Here is a 22,516-nt window from a genome sequence, read left to right as displayed (position 1 = left end):
CAAACACGGATTCCCGTCAGATCACCGAAGTTAAGCAACGTTGGGCCTGGTTAGAGCTTGGATGGGAGACTATCCGTGAATATCGGGCACTGTATATGGAGCTGGGGTCCCATTAGGCATTAGTAAAACTATTGACATAGCGTTTGCGATAAACAAACAAAAAAAATCTATACTAGGATGAAGGTTCAGAAGATTTATGACAGTAAACACATTATGCAGTATTAAATCCTCATTACAATTTACAAGGTACAAGGTACAGTACTGTACATAAGTTGATCTTTTTTAATATCTTCATAACAAAAAATAATCTTGTTGTGTTGAATAAGGTATCAAAGAGATATTCGTCTGTAAATAGATTTTTTATTTTGCTTTCGTACAAAATACAAAAGTTGAAGCAAAGTTGCAGGTGTCATTCCTTGAATTCTACTTGCAGCACCAATCTATAAATAAAATAAATTTATATAGTAAAAGAAAAGAAAATATTCTAGTGAAAAAACTGGAACTCTATAAATAGATGTTTTAAAAACATACTAATATTACTCTATATTATGGTCGAATATAGTCACATGGGACCTGGGTACAAAATTTATACTTGGTCATATACAGTATAAATTAAATAAACTTTCAATATTTTCTTAATGACATCAGTTCATACAACTTTACAAATATAAATAAAATTTGGAGGTGAAAAAAGATTATAAAAATAGTTTTTTCATCAGGAAGACATAAACATTTTACTAGTTTGTTATGGTTACGGTTATTTGAAAAATTGTGTTCAGAATTATTTTTTCAGGGGGACAATACATATTTAACCACAATAAATTTTATCTAAAGCGCTACAGTACGCTGCGACCAAAAACCTCAAAACAAGGTGGAAATTACGTCATTGCATATGCTATGTGAAAGAGATGGGTATTATACACCACAAGGATATTGTGATGTAACATTTTGTGCAGAAACCTGGAGATTAACCAAGGACATCAAAAACAAAATACATACTGTACATTTATGGACAGCAAAAAATATTGCTAATATTTATTTGCCAGACAAAATAAGAGATTATTGAATATGAGGGTTTATGAGTAATAATTGATTACAATTTGGTTTTTTTTTCTTAATTGGCTAACCGTCACAAGTTTTTTTGGAGGAAGACCTCCAAATGTTGTTACATCCTGGGTTTTGCCTCTTTATTATTATTATATTGAAATTTGTATTTTGTTACAATTACATTGAAAGAGAAAAAGAAATAAATATTATTATGAATGAATGAGTTGCATCTGTTTCCAATACAAGTACATTTTTCACAAAATTTGTTGGCTGAAATTCAATACTTACAGTTGATGGTCGAACTTGCGACAGCTTTTCTTTTAACTCATTAGATATGGAAATTCTGAAAAAAAACACAGAATAATGAAACAAAATTGTTCTGATAGAAATGGTTATAACCACGATAATGTCACTAACACGTCGTGAGGTGGTTTCCCGAATGATCGTAAAATCAAAACGGTACTGGGTATGACCAACTAGCGTTATTGTCACCGACTAGTCATCCATTCATAGAAGTACTGATGCAGTAGTCTACCTGTACGGTGACCATAGAATGTGACCCGAGGTATGACTAACTACGACTTTTAGTTGATAAAAGATTGAAAAAAAATTTTAAGAAGAGTTGTACTGTATGTGGATGTTTAATGAAATTATGTCAACTAGATGGTACGCTCGCTTCGCTCGCGTACCATCTAGGTCGTAACCACAGATGGTTCTCGAATACATAATAATTTCAGCGTTAAAAAACTGGCGATTTCAAATGTACGTACCGCAGGACAATAATACATGTCGTTTACAGGAACGAATAAATAGACACTGTGATTTATGTACTCAACTAAAATTAGCACCCTGGGAATTACTTCCGAAAGAGAAACTTGTCACAAAATGAGACCAATTGTTTAAGTCAAATTTAAACAAACTTAATTTGTGTTTTGTATGTAACATTAGGGTTGAGGGATGGGGAAGAGGATGGGTACAAAGAGGAACAATTTTTAAATATATTCTTTATCCATTTAGTAACGAAATATTAATTGTTTTCATGTTTTACAAATAATATACCACTACACACAGTAAAACATTGCAATTTAATACTTTGTTGAAACTATCACCGTCCTAGTCGATTGAAATAGTACAGTACATGTAACGATACATCACTACGACGTGTATATGTTTATATAATATAAAACAATTTGTGAAAACCCCCTCTATTCGGGGAAAATCAGAAATTCGATATAATCGTAAATAAATATTAAATTATCTAACTCAACTTAATTAGTAGGCCTAATGGTTTTCAATTGTTTCTTAGAGCCAATTCATACTTAAGTTGGTTCCTACCCTACCCACCAAAGTTGTTCTGCGTTTAGGGCATGTGATGTACCGTAGGCCCATCCTCTACTGGTTTTACAACGCTACTCATGCCAGTGAGGGAAGGGTGGTGATGTGGGTGGTTTAACTGCAATAATAAAGATGTGTATATAATATACGGCGAGTGAAAATGCTAGCTCATTATCCGTTAAAAAAAATTTGATATCCAACCTCTGCAGCACATATTGAAATGGTTGGGTTGGTTGAAAAAAAAAATGGATCGAATTTCTGTTATGAGTATACAGTACTTGTCTTTACGACGCCTGAGGGAATAGACACTTGTGGAACAGAGATTGGAATGTTCCATTCATCGCAAATCAATACATTTGTATAAACGTATATTAAATCTATCAAAATAGTATTTTTTAAAGAAAATCGGCCTGTCTTCAATATTATGATGCTGTACTCGAGAGCTGTTCAACCGGTTTTCAGCCATTAAAAACAATTATCGTAGGAGGAGATAGGAAAATGCGAAGCATCCTCGTATTATTGTCTGCGGGTATTTTTCAAGACGGACATCCATTAGACAGTGTATACCACGATCGGAAAACACCCCTATTTGGGGGAAAATCGTTGAACCTAAATTCGTTTTAATCGTCAATAAATAATTATCTAACTTAATTTAATTAGTAAACGGGGTTACATCAGGTGGTTAAAATCAATACCGAAAGTACGAACCAACTGTATATACCATCGAGTAAAAATTCTAGAAGTAAGGCGCGATTTACCGAATTTTGCCCTTACGTAAATTTATATATAGATAATGTTTACACACTAGGCATATAAATAGTAATGTTTGTTAGTAAAAATAATTTTGAGTTAATAAGAATAAGATATAAGGAAGAAAAGCAAAGAGACTATGGAGCGGCTATTCCTGAATATACAATACCAAGTATCGTAGATTTAAATTATAAATTTTAGGCGATCTTGTCAAAGGTCAAGCGCCATATAGCCTGCCACGTTTCGATATTCAATATTGAACGCTAGTTGGTCATACCCAGTACCGTTTTGATTTTACGATCATTCGGGAAACCACCTCACGACGTTTAAACAATTTGAAATTATAAATATGCCAGGAATTATTAGCTTTGTAAACATAAACATGAAGAAGGGTCTATGTACCCATATTATTCACCATTTTTGTCATTCATTCTATTTTTTTTTTAGGATTTTGCTAGTGATACCAGTAAAAATTGTAAATTGTAGGCAGAAAGTTTGGAAAGGTAGCTATAATAAAATCCTGGTGACAAAATGTAATGCGTTGAACTTCAAACACACAATAAGCCACTGTTTTATGTGTAATACAAAATAATTGTCTTTAAAAACCAAATTTCAATTGGAAAAATTTGGTGGCATTCATAATTAAAATTAATAACAGACATGCTGTATGTGCATCATACTAATGATGTGTACATTATTATTACTACACATTTAAATTCTATGAATTTGTGAGTACACCAATCTGTTTTGGGGAAAACATTTAAAAAAAAAGACTGGTTTACACCAATTTTATTTATGACTTTGCCATCAAAATGTGAGGGAACCATTCCTAGTACACCATACTGTGTTGAAACACCGGTTCTCGTCAGATCACCGAAGTTAAGCAACGTTGGGCCTGGTTGCGTTCTGGATGGGAGACCGTCTAGAAATCGTGGTGGGTGCTGTATATACTGGAGAGTGATGGTGTAATGGTAATATCGGACTAGCATGTGATAGGCATGGGTTCGAGGTTATCTGTACCATACTAATTGCATCCTTAGGCAAGATGCTTTAACTCTCATTGCCTAATCTGGTAGGCGCTGCACTGCTGGCTGCCGTTGGTCCGTGGAGGGCCTAATCCGAATTTCCTCACTGAGGACAAATATTAATACAAAATACAAAAAAAAAAAAAAAATAGCCTTCTGAAAAATGTTGCGCATAACATAAAGTATCTTAGTATAAAACACTTAGAAGATTGTGGAACTTCACATGATATCAAATCTTACATAGTTTAACAGTTTTTTTACCTTGAATAATCAATGTCCTCTGGTAAAACAAGTTGTTCATCTTTTTGAACTTCTTCAATTTCTAATTGCTGCTGTTGTAACAGGTTCTCATAGATTCCTAATTGGTCAATCAAAACAATTATAAAGATTTTAATAAAGTAGAAATTGTTTTAAAAATAATCTGAAATAGAGGTCATTTAATATGCAAGAGTTTGTTTGTATACTGCTCTCAATAATTGTTATTATTTCATTGGCAACATTATGCCTGTAGCATGTTAAAAAAAAAATAAAATTTAGCTTAGCAAGTAAAATGTTTAAAAAAACAAAACATTTAAGCTCCACTGGTTTATTAGATCGGTAGGTGTATAGCGACAAGTTTGGTATAGCTATTGTTTGTTGATGGGAGGATTGTTAATTCAAATCAAACTTATTCAAAACCAGGACATATAGCACTGCCAGTAATTTGACCAATACCAAGCAATGGATTATCACTTTTCATTGGTCAAATCATCCTTTTATTGTGTCCTAGTGGGAACCAAGCTTGAAATATTGAGAGGATTGGGTTTAATGTTTTGCAAATGTTTATAAGAAAGCAATTAGAGAATTGAAGGAAATATTGCATCCCTCAAGAGACAAGCATGCTAAGATGCAATCAGCAGGCCCAAAAACAGGCTAAAGTACTCTGCTACAATACTATAGTAATGATAATAACTAACATTTACCAGAAATCTTAAGTCTTTGCACCAGGTGTTTTCCATGTGGTATTTGTGAAAGTTCATCTGGTAGCATCTTAACTAAATCTTCTACTGTGACATTTTTATACTGTAAAACATCTATTGCACTGTAAACAAATTTACAAATTTATATTATGATGATTCTTGCCTTTAAATAGTGGTATAGCCATCGACCTATAAATTAGGTTCATGCATGGTATAGCTAACACAATTTATAAAACAAAGTTACAAGAAGAATAATAGCATTGATGTGCAACTTAGCTATGTTGAGCAGGGCAGTTGTAAAGGAAAGGAAGAGTTGCCAGAAACAGGGGAGGTGGGGAGTCCACTGCAACTCAACCCAACCCAACCACAGAGATAGATAAGATTGTTGGTAAACAATAATAAATTTAGACACAAGAAAGAGATAACTCCAAATAAAAAGATGGAAGAAATTTTTAAATCTGTAAAATAAAATTGTTTACACATAAGGGACCATTAAGATTATTCTACTGCAGTTATTGCATTAACTAAATGTTGTGTATTATATAACACCTAAATAAATTCCTGTCATTTGATTGGACGATTGTGGGTCACATGGCGTGCAATAGTACGCAATATTTATTATTTGTATACTATTTAACCTGTTATTTAGTAAGCTTTTTATTGCAGCGAGTGCCTCTTAAACTACTACAATTAAACAAACTAAAATTAGCAATATTGCACTAACAAAACATTGCTGCAGTAACTGCAGAATAATGTTGAATGATCCCTAAGATGATTACCTCATTTTTGTAGGAGATCGCTCAGTGAATGGAACCTGTATTGCTCGGGCCTCTAACAGCTTCTTCCATTGGCGCCTTGACATACAAACAGACCTTAACAAATCCAAACCTTTATATAGTTCTCTTTCGCTCTTCTGAGTTTTCTGTTTTCGTGCTTCACTAATACACCCTGTGGGAAGTGCTTTTAAAAAAGAAAACAACATTTTGTTAAAACTATATAAATTTTCTTACTACACCTAGGTGTATCCTTGCCATTTGATTGGCTCATTTTGTATCACATGCCATTCACGTATTCCACAGAAAAAGTTCTAAATAATGGTTCTACAACAGTTTTTTTTTAAATTGTTTAAAACTTTATACAACTCAAGGCTTATGACTGTTGTGTGCTATAATATGACTGTTTTTCCAAATTTTTTTTAATTCACCACTTTATGATCTTGGTACAATATTAATTTTCAACACATACCTTTTAATGTCAACCTCAAATCAGCATTGTCTGGTCTTAAACTCATTCTGAACTCTGACCTGCTGGTGAACATTCGATATGGTTCATTGGTTCCTTGTGTAGTCAGGTCATCAATAAGTACCCCAATGTACCCTTCTGTTCTACTAATTGTGAATTCAGGACGGTTTGATGCTTTGAGTGCAGCATTGATTCCTGCTATGATGCCCTGATAGGAACAAAAAATGACAGCTGTTTCAATGAATCTTATGACACAAAACTCGAAGTGGATGAGCAGTTGAGCTGAAACCTGCTCAAATTAAACACAGATTCTATCCGCTTGTCGTTACCATTAGTCTATGTAAATTGCCGTTCTTTCTTCATTTTATCTTTTAAATTTATTTTTTAAATAATTTTATCAGGAAGACAACATGTTTCATTAAGTATTTATCTTAATGCATTAAACACTTTTGATCTTCCTCATACCTGAGCGGCTGCTTCTTCATACCCTGTAGTACCATTGATCTGACCAGCAAAAAACAGATTCTGAATCCTTTTTGTTTCAAGTGTTGGTTTAATCTGTCTAGGATCCATATAGTCATATTCTACACCGTAACCTAAAAGAAAATCAAAAAAGGTTGTTACTCTTAGATTTAAACAGACCATCAAAGTGAGGCGAAAGTCCTTCATGATCTGTGATAATAAATAAATAAAATACAATCCACAATATATTCTACATTGAATTTTCAGCATGCAAACATCTTCATTTTGAGATTCCTCCTTTTTTCGATCTAATTTAAGGTCACAAACTGCATTTTATATAAAATTAAATACTATATGGGCCTATACTGTGGACCCACAATCGTCCTGTCAAATGACTGGAATTTGTTTAAGTGTAAAATATTATGTCGTGGCTAAAGATACGGTACCGTATCCATACTTCTAAAAACTAAAGGTACGGTAATTATGGAGGCCGATTCTGTTTGCTAAAGCTACGTTAAAATTGGATTCCTAAAAACTTGTACCTAAATATAAAATTTTGTACCTAAATATAAAACTTTTTCTTAATTAATAAAAACTTAATCCTCTAAATAATCTCTCTGAAACTAAATAAATAAACGTCAAGTAGAGAATCGATCCTGCAACCCCTAAGCCATAGCCTCATCACAAGCCCACTAAGCCACAAAGCTGGCTTGCAGAAAACCATTGCCGTAACCTATTATTCTTACATAGACATACTCTATAATTACAGTACCTTAGTTTTTAGAAGTATAGATATGGTATCGTATCTTTAGACATAACGAAAATATTATGCTACTTTTCTAAAACTATAAAAGTAACTGAATTGTAATTTGTTATATTTTGTCATGTATGAAAAGTATTGTTCACATACAATTTCTGGAAAAGAATTTTTCTTTCTTGTGAAGATTTGTGTGACAACTTACATTTTTTGTTACTACATGGAGAGGACATGGTAGATATTCGTAGACTGAATATAAATTGAAACAATACTCATAATGCAATGATGAATAATATAAGCAATGTAGATTAAAAATATTAGTAATATCAATAAAACAGCTCAATTTAATAATAGTAGGCCTACTAATTCAGTTTACAGTACCTGGTTTAAGCATTGTAGCCTGCTCTAACCCTGCAACTTGGTGGATACAGTGCTCTTGAAGGTCTGGTGGTAGCGTGATTGAAAAGCCTTGCATATACACTATGTCTGTATTTAATCCTGAATCAAAGAAACAGAAATATACCTAAACAATTTATTCATACAATTTGTATCTGTATCCATAAAAGCATCATATTTGTGTGTACTGTAAGCGCTTAGAAACATTGTTAGGTGCTATATATTGTTGTTATTAATAAAAAACAAAACAAATTATATACATATAGCAACATATCCAAGATCACAAGAACGTACTGTACATGTCCAAAAAAAAAATTAATAATAATCTGTTTAGGAACACATGACATTCAAAGCAAATTCCAAAATTATGATAAATTTTAATCAAGCATGTATACAAACATTAAAGAAAAAATAAAGAAAAAATCTAAGAATAACCAAAACAAATCTGAACGGTTTTTATTTTGTAAATCTCAAAAGTAAAAAAGTGAGTAGAAAAGCAACATTTGATTTTTTAGTTAAATAATTACTAAAATAATGAAAACAGACCTTCTGGTTCCAACCATACTTGATGTGGTCTCTTCGGAAATTTTAAAATTTTAGACTCAAGAGAAGGACAATACCTGAAATGAACAAATATATTAAAAAGATTCAATATGTGAAAAGTGGTTTATTTAAAGTACAATGTGCGAATTCTGTATTTGTAGACGATTTCATTTCAAAATTTTGTTTTGATCTAGTCAAATGGCTGAGCGTTTAAGGCAGGGGCATACCTAAAAGGCAATAATATCGGCATGTGTTTGAGGCCGACTTGCTCCTTCTGGTGGTGGAACAAGTCTTCTTGGATATTAAGGACTATAAACCATAGGTCCAGTATACACACTTTGTACGTGTCCACTTTTAAAGAACCCAGTTCATCATTCGAGACGAGTAGGAGATTTCCTCGGTGAATTGGTTACACAAAATAGCTTGTGTCAGGGGGATTACCACCTACAGTATATGAGTGATTAAATTACTATTGGTAAACTTTGGCCACAGGTGCCTAAAGACATAATATTTTTTAACAGTTACAGTACCAAGACCAATACAAATCTGCCTATTGAACATGTTCAATAATGTAATACATATGCAATTCAGCCATGTGCTGCCATGTATGTAATTTGTATGTGAATTTTGAATAAATATACCGATATATATGTTCTCGTCTAAGCGTCTTGTTCAGCTCTCATTCAGATATATAAAATTGTCCCTACCTAGGTCCATTAGTTTCCTCTGCCACATGTCGATTAAGATGCATGTTGGATAAGATGATGTCATCAATCACATGATTTGTTTGAGTCAGGTGACAAATCACCTGATCTTCTGGCTGAAAGTATAACGCAATAGTTAATACTGTATAGATGGAACCATTCTTTGCTTTTGATTGGTCAAATTATTGCATTGCATCTAGTTGATTTGAAATTAAACAACAAGTTGTAATGTACAACAAAAGAAAGTATTAGTTGTACCTGAATTGACACTCTTTCGTTCATGAAAGAAAACGGGATAGGGTCAGGATCTCCTGTTTGCTGCACTAACTTGGAGTAGTTGATTGACTTGCCATCAACCCGCGGAGGTGTACCTGACGAAATAAAAGAAGGATTATATCAATCAATTCCAAAGGTTAACTCTGAATTAATATAAAAACAATTTTAATTATTTTAATATTTTTTTATAGTGGTTAATTTTGATTCGTGAAAATGTATATTTTTAAATTCAAGGGTACCAGTCCAGATTCATGTATCTGCAAAATTATGTGAGAAAGTAACGAAACGTACAATTTGCAAACAAATTAAAAACTCTCTTATGCTGAAATAACCACCTGATGCCTGTACAGAATGAAATAGCTGCAACTATAAATATAAGAATCACAGCTCACCTACCAGTTTTTAATCTTCCTACAGTAAAGCCAGCATCTTCCAGGGTCTTTGCCAATCCCACTGATGGTTCGTCTCCTAGCCTACCAGCAGGCCTGGCTTCTAGGCCTAGATGAATCTCACCACAAAGGAAAGTGCCTGCAGTAATCACTACAGATTTACCATCAATCTGTTTACCATCAGCTAGAAATAACAATGAAGATTCTTATTTGTGATTTAAGACTTGTTTGCACTGGACTTAAAAAATGTTAAATTTAAGGTAATCGATATATTTGACCATTGTGCAAATTCGTTTTACTATGCTTTTACCAAAATTTAAAATCATGACATTAAAACTGAAGGTCATGTGTTTACCCGAGTTACACGTTCGTAATGGACTTTTAGCCAGAATGTATCTGTATCTGTAACATATAAACACCATCACTGGTTATCGCGTACGTTGATTAGTTTTACTGAGACTACTGGGCAGGCAGTTGTCAGTGAAAGTAACCATTGAACCTAACAATGAGGGAATTGTGCCACGACCACCCTAAAATATTTAAATACAATTGCATGGGTATATTGGTAGTACCAAAAATAACTATTGTACATTCCAATTGGATGATAATGATCCTCCTCCCTCCCCTTATTATTAGAACCCCTAGTTATTGGAGTATTATTTAAGATACTGCATTGGTAGTTACCTAAAATAACTCCTGTACATTCTTGATTCATCCAATGATGATCTGGTTTACTTGCTTGCCTGATTTGTAAATCTTCCACCGGACTCGCAATCACTGTTAAGTTTGGTGTGTTCAACACTTCTTCTTGCATGTACTTTCTGTACAAGTCCCTATCAATCTGTGCCCTTAACCCCTACAAGAAAAAAAGAAATTCTAATCTACCTACTTGTTTACATTTAATTTGCCATACAGAATTTGACATGAACACTGACCCACAGAAGTCACTGTGCAGTGCCTACCCAGATCAACACACTGGAAGATGATTCCCTACTCTTTTATAAAAGGCTACCAATTTCATGTACAGTACACTGTGCAATGTATGTAAGAACAAATTAATGAAAGTAAAAAGAGCCTTTTCCAAGGCTACAACCAAAATGGCACAGACAGGTCTCGACTTCCCCCTCTAAGATGTTAGACAAAACAAAATTGTAGTAATTGTATATAATTTAATTTTATGTTGACATACAATTCAAATCCAGCCATACAAATTGTGATAGAATTAATATAGAACTATAGAACTGTAAATTGTTATCTTATATTTTCCACTGTCTAAAGCTCTGTCTACAGTCGAGACGCAGAGTGCTCAAATGACCGTTAAATCGCTAATTTTCCCCTGCGCATGCGCCATTTTTATACCAGGAAGTAGAAATTGTTTACACTTAGCGACGAACCGCGATGAATTTTTGCATGGAAGAGCCTTCAGAAATCCAGTAATATTTCACCAATCAGGAACCTAATTCACTTGCCAAATATGGTAAAGGCTTACCAAATATAGAAAGAATCTTCCCGCCGACATTTTTTCGTATAAAAAGACGGACATTTAAATCGGCGTCCATTTTTCGAAATCGTAGCTGTCGAGGTCTCACGTGAGGTAAGTTTTGATTCTGGTTTGTTTTGGTTTGAAACAAACCAGCCGATTTTTTCTTCACAAGCCAAAATTAATAACATTCTAGTATGTGTTCAATACACATATAATACGTATTCTGAGAAAGATTTGGCTCTGTTCATTCATGAGAACTATTAAAATTTAGTGCAAGTTGAGCAGTCACTTTTTTCGGGCCGCCGCCATCTTTGTATGTATTCCTTAGCTGTATCGTAGATAGCGCCTGTGCTTTAGCAGATCAATCTTTACCAATCACGGGGCTTTGGTTTGACATATTAGGTTTTGATCGACTATTTATTGATTATCACGCAATTATAATGTTATTTGAAGTTATATTTTGTGGAAATTTGTAATTATAAACGGAATAAAATACATTGAGATTTCGGTCTGTATATAGAAATAGGGCCGGCCTACTGTAACTAGGGCTAGCTAGGCCGATCTGTTTTGAAGTTTCCTATATAGTTATTTCGTACGGATTGAACTATTAGTAATTACCCTATGCTATTGGAACTAAATTTGTAATTTTTTTTATTATATGCACCTAGGCCTAGTCCCAGCTGTAGAGCATACTATCTAGGCCTAGCAGCTAGTCAGAGAAGAGCCAGTCAGCCGGCTCCCGCCCAGGCTATTATGCTGATGCTAGGCCAGCTAGAGTGTTCAACACTCGGCCAGAAATCGATGGTACCAAGCTCACCAGATGTACTAAAATAAACCTATAAAAGGAAGTATACAATGATACTGTAATATTTTCTTTTTATTTTATTTTGCAGGTGTTTGGATGCCAGCGTTTGATCACCTCAATTAGTCAGCATACCGTATCAAGCCAGAATGTCTGCTTACTGTTGATTGTGAACCAACTTTCATGTGCATTTACTACGCCAATTTATATCAAGTTTAATATGTGTGCTATGTAAATAAGTTATACTTATAGAACTATATGATATATTTGATTTTATTTAATAATATTATAATAATTAGATTTGTTTGCCTTAGAATAGTATAAAAATAGTATTTTTATATGCAGTATAATTTTGAAAGTATTTATGCCAATAATTTCGATTAAAAAAATAAAAACATCTCGTTACATTCTGCATTGTCTAGGATTAATTTCAATAATAATAATATAGGTGCTATTTAAAAACAAAAATTTAAGAAATTTCAGCAGGTGGCTGGTTTCGGTTTTGTTTTTATATTCAATTTCCATTTTATTGGAAATTACTTACGGTAATCCAAACTAATTTAAATAAGTTTATAAACCAGTATTTGTTCCAGTTATATTGCCGTATAGCTTTCATCATGGTAGTGTAAATATTGTATAGTGCATAATAATTACAGTATATATATTTATTTATTTTATCAGCATTTAACTTCTATCTAGTCTTTTTAAATGTTATCGTATTTATGTTTAAATTCGTGCTGCATAATTGTATTAGGTTACATGTTTCTCAGTTCTTCAAAAAATACCAAAGAGATTCATTCAGTTAAAATTACACTTACACTTTTAATGTTTTATAACTCTACCAGAATCATTTTTGTATATTTTAGGATAGTTTGTTAATGATAATTTTTATTTTACAACAGTTATGAGTTGAAATAAAATAAAGTACTATAAATTAAAAAAATTCTTCTTTGTGGTTTATTTTTATTATGTAGTTTTTGAAGAATTTGTGGTGTGGTGATTGCAGTGATGGATTGTGCATTGTAAATTAATATTTATTAATTAATAACAATAATAAATGGAATTTAAAATTAAATCACAACTGTAATGCAGTCGGACCTTGAAAGTTTTTATTAAAAGCAGTCTGGTTCCCCTACGACTAATGCCATGACGTCATTTTAAGCCGTCTGGTGCTGTAAGGCTATTGCCATTACGTCATTTCTCTCGTCGGAAAATGGCTGCTATTTCAGAATTCATTCGCTTCACTCAAACGAATCCAGCCGTTTTTTTCTTCAAGAGAGTTTAACGATTTCCTTTGGTAGAAATGTTTGGAATATATATTTACGTCATATACCTAAAATCCGTGACTGTTCATACGATTTTCAGTGAGTTATTAAATTTTTTTCGACTAAAGTTACTCATCACTACGCCAGTCGCCGCTAGCCTACGCTAAGGTCGCCACAAACTTTCACTTGGCTAGGCTAAATATGATCGAATTTTTGAATTCTATACAGGTAAAATCCCTTAAATATTATTTATAAATACAAAATACCCTGTAAATCGTTAATAAAATCTCATAATTTTACACGGAAATTCAGAACTTTTTTCTCTCGATCGCCGGTAGCAATGGCGGCGATTCAAATTTCGAGATTGTGATAATTTCGAGGTCACGCAACTCTGCGTCTCGACTGTCTACACTATCAAATTTTATGTGTGAAAAAAATGTGATGTGCCCATATATGGACATAATGATGTCATATCACTATACCATATTTAGGTACAGTATATTACTACCATATTTGGGCACATCACATTTTTGTTTTTCAAACTAGTTTGATAGTGTAGACAGAGCTTTTAAACACCATACAAAATGCAAATTGTTACAAATTGCAATTGAAATGACCGTTTTAATGCTCATTTCAATCAATAATCAATAATCAGCATAATCATAATCTACATAATCAATATAGGAGAATTAATCGCAACCCTGGCTTATATTTAAAAATATAAGCCAGGGTTGCGATTAATTCTCCTCCACAAACCCCATATATAATTGTTAATCAACTTTACAGTTACACACAATCTATTCAATCACGAATCCTCCTATAGGAATTACATCCTACCACAAACCCTTTATACTCCGCTCCCCTAATATATCTATACTGGATCCACAACAAACTTACCCACACTGCTGGACCCTTACTTCTATTAAGCACCTTGAACTGTATTCCAGATTTATCTAGAAAATACAATGACATTTGTATACAAAATATACAATTTGTAGTTATCTGCTTTGAAAGTATACTGGTGATTGGTTATGATAATCCTGATTCAGTTGGTAGGGGTGAAAGCAACCAATCACAATTTGGTTAAAAAAACAGACTAAAAAATCAAATCACAGGTAGTATTAAATTAAAAGGTAAGCACTGTATAATGTAGACTGCAATAAACTGATAGAGAATACATTAAATTTTAACATGTTAAACAAGATTTAGGTTAATGTCCAAAAATTACAAAGGTATAGACTAAAAAAATAATCTAATTTGAATAAGAATGAATTTGAACCATGTCAACCTTAGTTTACTGAAGTTACTGCAGTAACAACAGTTTGTTTACTATTTAACCTGATTTTTGGGGGCAATATTGTAGTGACTGTCTCAATAAATGTTACTGCAGTAAAAACATGTTGAAAGTACTGCAGTAAATTTATTTTGACATGATCCCTATATAGAAACTGTAATTTTATGTTAAATTTTTAACAAAAAGTTCAATTACCACTTATTCGTCCACACAATCCATCAAGCGCATCGACCTCTCTAACTAAATGACCTTTACCAATTCCACCAAAAGAAGGGTTACATGACATTTCACCTATAATCAATAATAAAAAGTACTTATCTTAAGTCTATTTCGCCATCGCTATGTGTGATAGCATGCAATGCTGCAGTTAAGTTTTGTCAAGTGTATCCTTTCGATTATTTTTAACATTAACAAGGAAAAGGTTTTCATCCTAGAACTACATAACAACCATTTATGTTGTCTTTGGTAGAAATATAGTTCAATCAGATGATTAGAAAGAGCAATGATATTGTGGCGACATGATTTTATTGTTCTTCATGATCATGACGTCATTTGGATTTTATTTTAAAAAATATTATTTTTATTTTCTGATGAACATTTTTTAATTTTTGTTTTCTATAAAAAAAATGTATTTTATCTATTTATTATCGTTCTTTATCATCCATAGTATAAATAGGTCGTAAATTCTTGCAGCATGCCTATAGGGTCATTCCATCTCAGATCACCCAATGAGTTAAACCCTACCTCTTCCAATTTTGATGAAATTTGGTATATGGGTGATTCATAGCAATTAAAGCCAAAATTTCAAATTTTAACTTTATCGGACCAACGGTTTTCAAGATATCGCAATTTCAATTTTCGGTTTTTACGCAAAAAAGGGCGCGTCCGCCACGTTTCAAAGAGCTGTATCTCGGGAACTATAGGTTCGATTTTAAAAGCAAAGGTATTTTTGTAAAGGGGAGACCATAAGGAATCTAAATATACTAATTGTGTGTGTTTTATGTTAATTTTAAGTTGAATAAAACTTTGACATATATTTTGACCTTGAAATTGACCCCGTGGAACACGCCCGTTTTGTTGGTGACTATCATGAAAAATGTAGCCCTACGTGTCAACTACAACATATAAAAAAATTGGAGGGGTTTTTTTCTTTGTTTCCATGAAATTACAATTTGAAGTTGACATACCTCTTCCTTTTAGTGTATTTTTGGTGTCTGTCCATGCATTACTTCAATGTCAATTTGATGTATTCCAAAATTAATTTTATTACAAACTAAATATTATTATAATGTTACAATTGTCTATGTCTGGCCTTTACTCATTTTGGGAAATACTGTAATTCCTAGTCGAAGAGGATTTTATAAACGGAGAGGCTATAATACAATGTACATTTGATTCAGGAATCCAACAACAGTCTTCTTTGGAGGGCCAATAAAAGGTTTTCGCTGACCCATGAGGATGCATAAATTTAATTTGAAAATCCCCAAACTCTTCTGAGAGTGAGACATCCACCACCAAACCAATCCATGGGACACCATCATAACTACAGCACACAAAATTCTGAAGTCTAATAATGGTGGGTTGTGTATCAGCAACAATTTCATTTTCATCACTGAAAGATTCTTGAATCACTACCACATCCGGAGGGTTTATCTGGGTACTAAGTTTGTAGACCTGCATCTGTGCCAGAGAAACGGGAACAAAGCGATGATATTGTAATGTACCCTTGATGGTCTGGGCGAGGTTGAATCTCAGCTTTATTTCTTTTTCCACAGTAGATACCTCATCTATTCCCTCATGAAAAAAGTTGATGCCTGGAATGTCCATATGAGCGAGTCATATGGCCGAGCGGTTAAGGCAGGGGCGCCGTTTACCGTACCTAAAAGAGCCAACAACAACATCGGCAAGGGTTCGAGGCCGACTCGCTCCTAGTTCTGGTGGTGGAACAAGTCTTCTCGGATAAGGACTATAAACCGTAGGTCCAGTGTACACAGTTATAACATGTGTGTACTTTAAAGAACCCAGTTCATTATTTGAAAAAGAGTAGGGGGTTACCCCGGTGAACTGGTTCACACAATAGCCCCTGTATCAGGGGGATTACCACCTATCTGATAGGACAGTGATTAATTCACTATTGGTAATCCTTGGCCACATTGCCTAAAGACATAAAATAAAAATAAAAAATTACACAGTAGTCGAACATACTGAGAGATGTGATAATATGACATTCAGTCAAACGCTGTAAGCTTCTCATAGTGACAAGCCTCTTAACGGTTCCACCTATGCCATCACACGCACTCTTGCCATGTGATGTAGCAAAAAAATTCCACTCGGCGTCTAAACCAAAATCTTCCTGGTGGTGGCAAAGGTTAATAAAGTTATATTTGTTTTTGTATTGGCCGCCACATCCATCTGTGAAATAATGAACTTTTTTCATGGTTGGTAGTTTTGTTTTTCTATAGGGGATGACAACCTTTAAAAAGGCATATACAGTAACTGTTGTATGTTCTCTGCAATCACTTATTATGCATATGTTAATGTGCATAATAACATAGTAAGGACACTAAACTATGTGTCAAAATTGATTTTAAAAGTATGTGAGTTACCCAGTATTTCTCATATCAAAATATATCTACTGTTTAAGTGGGCCTGATGAGAAAGCGTAACAATAAGACACCTTAACAGTTAGTGTTCACACTGTGTATAAGTATAACAACACCAAAAATACACTAAAAGGAAGAGGTATGTCAACTTCAAATTGTAATTTCATGGAAACAAAGAAAAAAACCCCTCCAATTTTTTTATATGTTGTAGTTGACACGTAGGGCTACATTTTTCGTGATAGTCACCAACAAATTGGGCGTGTTCCACGGGGTCAATTTCAAGGTCAAAATATATGTCAAAGTTTTATTCAACTTAAAATTAACATAAAACACACACAATTAGTATATTTAGGTTCCTTATGGTCTCCCCTTTACAAAAATACCTTTGTTTTTAAAATCGAACCTATAGTTCCCGAGATACAGCTCTTTGAAACGTGGCGGCCGCGCGCTTTTTTGCGTAAAAACCGAAAATTGAAATTGCGATATCTCGAAAACCGTTGGTCCGATAAGGTTAAAATTTGAAAATTTGGTTTTAATTGCTATGAATCACCCATATACCAAATTTCATCAAAATTGGAAGAGGTAGGGTTTAAAATTCCATTTTTTTTGGGTGAACTGAGATGGAATGACCCTATACAGAAAGAACACCATTTTATATTAATAATAAAAGTTTACTAAATAAACAAAATAAAAATAAATAAAACATTAATAATAAAACTGCATATTTTAAATAAATCTATGATAAAGTACTGTAGCTCTAGAAGTAAGTTCCAATTAGAAATTTGTATGAAAATTTGCTGCGACTGATATACTAACCAATAGTTTGTATTTTATGTGTAAGTAGCAGCGTGTTAGCCCCCATGCGGGCAGCAGCGCACGCTGCTTCGGTTCCTGCATGGCCTCCACCAACAATAATCACATCATACTTCTGTGGTTGGTTGCAGAAAGACCTTAACAGCGATGATAACTTGAAGATACTTGAATTTAGTGAAGAAATACGATGGACACGCATCAATATTTGAGTCTGAAAAGTTTTGATAGACAAATACTGTAGGTAATAATATGAATTTTCCTGTAAAGCTCTGTCTACACTATCAAACTTTATCGGACAAAAACATGTGATATGCACATTATATCTTTATGAGTTCTCACAGTCATCATGTTGATTATTACGGAACTAAGTTGGTGTGGTGGCAGTATTCACAGCTGAAATTGGTTTAATTTATTTCTTATTATTTTATTTATGTATCTGGTTTTTTTTGCATTTCATTTTTTTTTTATAATACTTCATGCTTTTTATTTATTTTTACAAGGGTGACTCGAGTTGGCGGGGATGTCATGCCATGATGATGTCATATCACTACCATATTTGGACATATAACTACCATATATTTAGGTACATTACACTTTTTTGGTAAACTAGTTTAATAGTATAGACAGAGCTTAAGGTTTGCAGGGTGAATAAGCACTTTAAATAAGGTCTGGGCTACACCACGTTCAGGGGCGGATACAGGAGGGGGGGGGGGGGGGATTCACCTGCATTTGAAAAATCTTGGAACTGTTTCCTAAAATTAGAATAGTAAAAGCTGAAAGTTGAAAAGTTAATAGAGAGGTTTCGCAATCTTACGAATACGATAACGAAAACGTCACGCACACGTATTCGTTTTCGTAAGCCATAAAAAAATCTGTTTCGCATGGCAACGAAATATTGAGGCGCGTCCAAAATATGACTGCGGTAAATTTGAGCGAAGCGCAGGTACGTGTTGCTTGGTGCTTGGCTGCCTAGGCCTAGCGTAACATCAAAGCGAGTGAGGACTTTAAAAACTGCTATTTATCAAAATTGACTTGGCATTTTAATAAATTACTTTAGTAAATTACTTTCAATAAATCTATAATTATATTATAATCATGAATCATTCCTGATTCAAATGCAAAATGTGCAAAATAGATCAAAAACTATACTCGTTTTGTAGTTACGAATATGACTGGTGATATTCGTCAACACGAATACGCTTTACGAATATGAATTGGGGATCAGCTCAAAAGTTTCACAAATGTATGACGTATCCGTTTTCGTATTCGTAAGGTTGCGAAACCTCCCTAATTTGTACAATAGCAGCAGCATAGCAACAGCATAGCAACCGGCATCAAGATACTCAACATAATAATACAAACATATTTGATTCATTTTACCAATTTGTTATGTTGTGTTATTAAATAAATGACTAAAAAACGGAATTTTAATTTATGCAATTATTATTTCGAAAACTCTCATTATTTCATGTATTCGGCAAGCAGCCAACATGATAATTTTCGGAAATTTGTTAGGCCCTACCTAAAACTGAGGCCTATATTATAAAACATTTTTTATTTTATACATAAGTAGTACTACTTGTTTGAGATCGGTCGCGATTGAATCGGTCACGTCTAAATTATTTGACATGAGATGTAAAATAAATAAAAATATTATTTATTTTACATCTCATGTCAAATAAATTATTGTATGTTATTTTGCTGACGGGGATTCCCCTTTTTAAAAAAACAAGCACTTTTTAGTGTGTCAAATCATGTAAAATATTAAACACAAGAATATATGCATGATTTGCATTAACATTAATTATCACCTAATAATATCCTTCATAATGGACATCACTACAGTAGAAATAAAAGTTAAGCCTGTACGCTATAGTTAACAAAAATCGGCGATCTTCAACGTAAACATAGAAATGTTAACGATTTACAGGAAAAGGGACTTTTTTAACTAAAGATGACGATACAAAATGTCGACGATTTACAGGAAAAGGTGTAATAATCGACGGTAATCGACGCTGCAAGTCGCGATCGTTGACAATCGCTAGAGTTGAATCCAGTTCAACTCTAGCGATATCGCAACGCTAAAACGTAAGAACTGACCAATCATCATGGCGATACAGCACATGACGTCACATAATTGATGGCAAATTCTGCTGATTACATTTTATTTTTGTTGCATCGCGGCGCGGTCAAAGCTAGGCCTAGCCTTACCAAAGTTACTATAAAATGATGTTCCGGAAAGTAGGCGCAGGGATATTAGGTAGGTCAAAGTCTTCAGCCTAGTCCAAAATGCTATTTGGACTAGGATAGGCCTACTGAAAACGAAGAACCATCAGTATAGAGATATTAGTATGCCTAGGCCCATGTGTCCTACACTGTGAGCCTACTGCTAGAGGCAGGGGAGTCCTCTATTCATTTTTGCGCGTTACGACGACGTCGAGAAAGAAGACCGGAGTTTCAACTCTAACGTTCAACGCTAGAAATCAAATGTTTCGCGCTATCGTTAACATTTCAACTTGATCGTTTTCAAACGATCGTCGTTGAACTTTTAACGATTAACGATGATAGCGTCGACTAACGTCGACAGGAAAACAGGCTTTAGGTGACAATCGGTGATATAGTATAAAACTGATTATTGTAACATATATTGTAAAAATTATTGTGTCTTAATAAATTATTGTTCTACATATTTTTTTGTATAAAAGACACAGACAGATCTCTTGTATATTAATGAAATTAATTAAACCTGTAAAATAAAAAAAAACAATTTAATTATTGATAAAAAATACTTAACCAATATATCCACATGGAAAATAATCTAGAAAGTACATAAATCTATATGTTATGCGCGATTTGAACGATTTGCGCAATTTCAAATCGCGCATAACATATATAAACAACGTAAATATCATGCCCCATAAAAAATAGCGACCAATTTCACGCTGACCGATATCATCAAAACAAAAGCATGCAAAATGCCGGAAGTTGATTTTATTCCAACCAAAATTACCAACATTAAAATGTTATGCATATTCAACAATATTATAATTATTTATAAAATCGTTCCACTACCACACTGTCTTGTCTACACGTACGTTGTTCGTGTGTAGGCCTGGCCCTAGCTAGCCGGATGCCAGCTAGCCTACTAGCTAGGCCTACTAGGGCCTAAACTAGGCTAGCCTAATAAGGTATACAGTCAGTACGACCGAATGAATGTATGATCAAACAGACAGAGAGGCAGGCTAGCTTATTATTGAGCCTTTACGACTTTAATAAGAGTACAAGAGGTGCTTACCTTATTTGTGATCACCATTTTTCAATAAAAGTAGTTATTTTTATTCTAGTATATTACTAGGCCTATTATTAGTAAGTGTAGGCCTAGGCTAGCTAGCCATGCAAAATGCCATGTGTGATGATGGTGATCTTCCAAGTGCGTCCATGCGTGTCCAAAAAGGATGACCACGTGATCGGCCAAATAAAGAGGGCGCTAGTTACAAATTCAATACCAGCAGAGAGAGAGAGAGAGAGAGATGCAAAACAGCCCTGGATGCCATCCCCATGCACTCTTCTTAAAAGCAGTCAACGAAAACACTACCTTTATAAAAAATATATTAAATCTCAGAGCCCAAATGATAAAACAACATACACAAGTTATAATAATTTGTTTATTGCTCTTTGTCGTCCTGCTGAAAAACAATATTATTATGAAAGAAAATTCAATCAATTCAAACAAAAAGAAAGTTTTGTGATAAATTCTGTAGGCTATTAAATCCAGCTATAGAAACGAATAAAAATTCCTCAGTTTTAAAAATTGGGCATGAATATATTTATGATACTTACTCTATATGTGATCACTTTAATAATTATTTTTCAGAAAACGCTCCATCTCAAACAATAATATATTGATCCAATGTCGTATTTACCACATCCCCACCCATTAGGCCTAATTCATTTTTTATTAACACAGTCACTGAAAATAAAGTGTTGAACATGATCAACAGTCTGGATTCCAATAAATGATCAGGACATGACTTCCTTACACCTTCTGTTCTTAAAAAGGTTAATCTGTTTATTTTAATTCCTCCTACTTATGTTATTAATTCTTTTACTACAGGAATCGTACCTGACCACATAAAATTAGCTAAAGTGGTCCCAGTAGTATATGGAGTACTTCAGGCCCTAATGAAATGTCATACCCCCAGGGTATATTTCATAGTTTCTATTGTTTAATTTCCAGGTATTGTATTATTAATTAGTGAAAGGTCATTCTTTGTACCAGACCCGAAAGGAATGTCATATCCCCAGGGTATATATTATATTTTCTATTGTCTAATTTCCTGTTATTGTAATATTAATTAGCGAAAGGTCATT

The 22,516-nt window shown here is 33.6% G+C and overlaps 1 protein-coding gene across 1 annotated transcript; it reads right to left on the bottom strand.

The window, feature by feature from the left end:
• Positions 1 to 178: 178 nt before the first annotated feature.
• LOC140043752 (protein MTO1 homolog, mitochondrial-like) lies at positions 179 to 21,539 on the bottom strand. The gene is made up of 17 exons (XM_072088231.1): positions 21,441 to 21,539; positions 18,149 to 18,356; positions 14,925 to 15,020; positions 14,333 to 14,388; positions 10,570 to 10,741; positions 9,893 to 10,069; positions 9,479 to 9,591; positions 9,224 to 9,336; positions 8,520 to 8,593; positions 7,959 to 8,075; positions 6,824 to 6,954; positions 6,362 to 6,566; positions 5,896 to 6,076; positions 5,120 to 5,238; positions 4,419 to 4,515; positions 1,336 to 1,390; positions 179 to 440 (listed from the first exon to the last, which is right to left on the bottom strand). The coding sequence occupies exons 1-17, from the start codon at positions 21,456 to 21,458 to the stop codon at positions 330 to 332; spliced, it is 2,043 nt and encodes a 680-aa protein (XP_071944332.1). The 5' UTR covers positions 21,459 to 21,539; the 3' UTR covers positions 179 to 329.
• Positions 21,540 to 22,516: the final 977 nt, after the last annotated feature.

The sequence above is a fragment of the Antedon mediterranea genome, chromosome 3 (genome assembly GCF_964355755.1).
Source record: "Antedon mediterranea chromosome 3, ecAntMedi1.1, whole genome shotgun sequence".
NCBI lineage: Eukaryota > Metazoa > Echinodermata > Crinoidea > Comatulida > Antedonidae > Antedon > Antedon mediterranea.
Note: the sequence above shows the minus strand (reverse complement) of the source record. Positions and strands in the feature narration are given on the sequence as shown.

Coding starts and splice junctions, on each gene's coding strand:
- LOC140043752 (XM_072088231.1), bottom strand. Junction 10,742..14,332: donor GTAAGGGTCCAGCAGTGTGG/GTAAGTTTGTTG, acceptor TTTTTCTTGTAG/GGGTTAAGGGCACAGATTGA. Junction 441..1,335: donor CGCAAGTTCGACCATCAACT/GTAAGTATTGAA, acceptor TTTTATTTATAG/ATTGGTGCTGCAAGTAGAAT.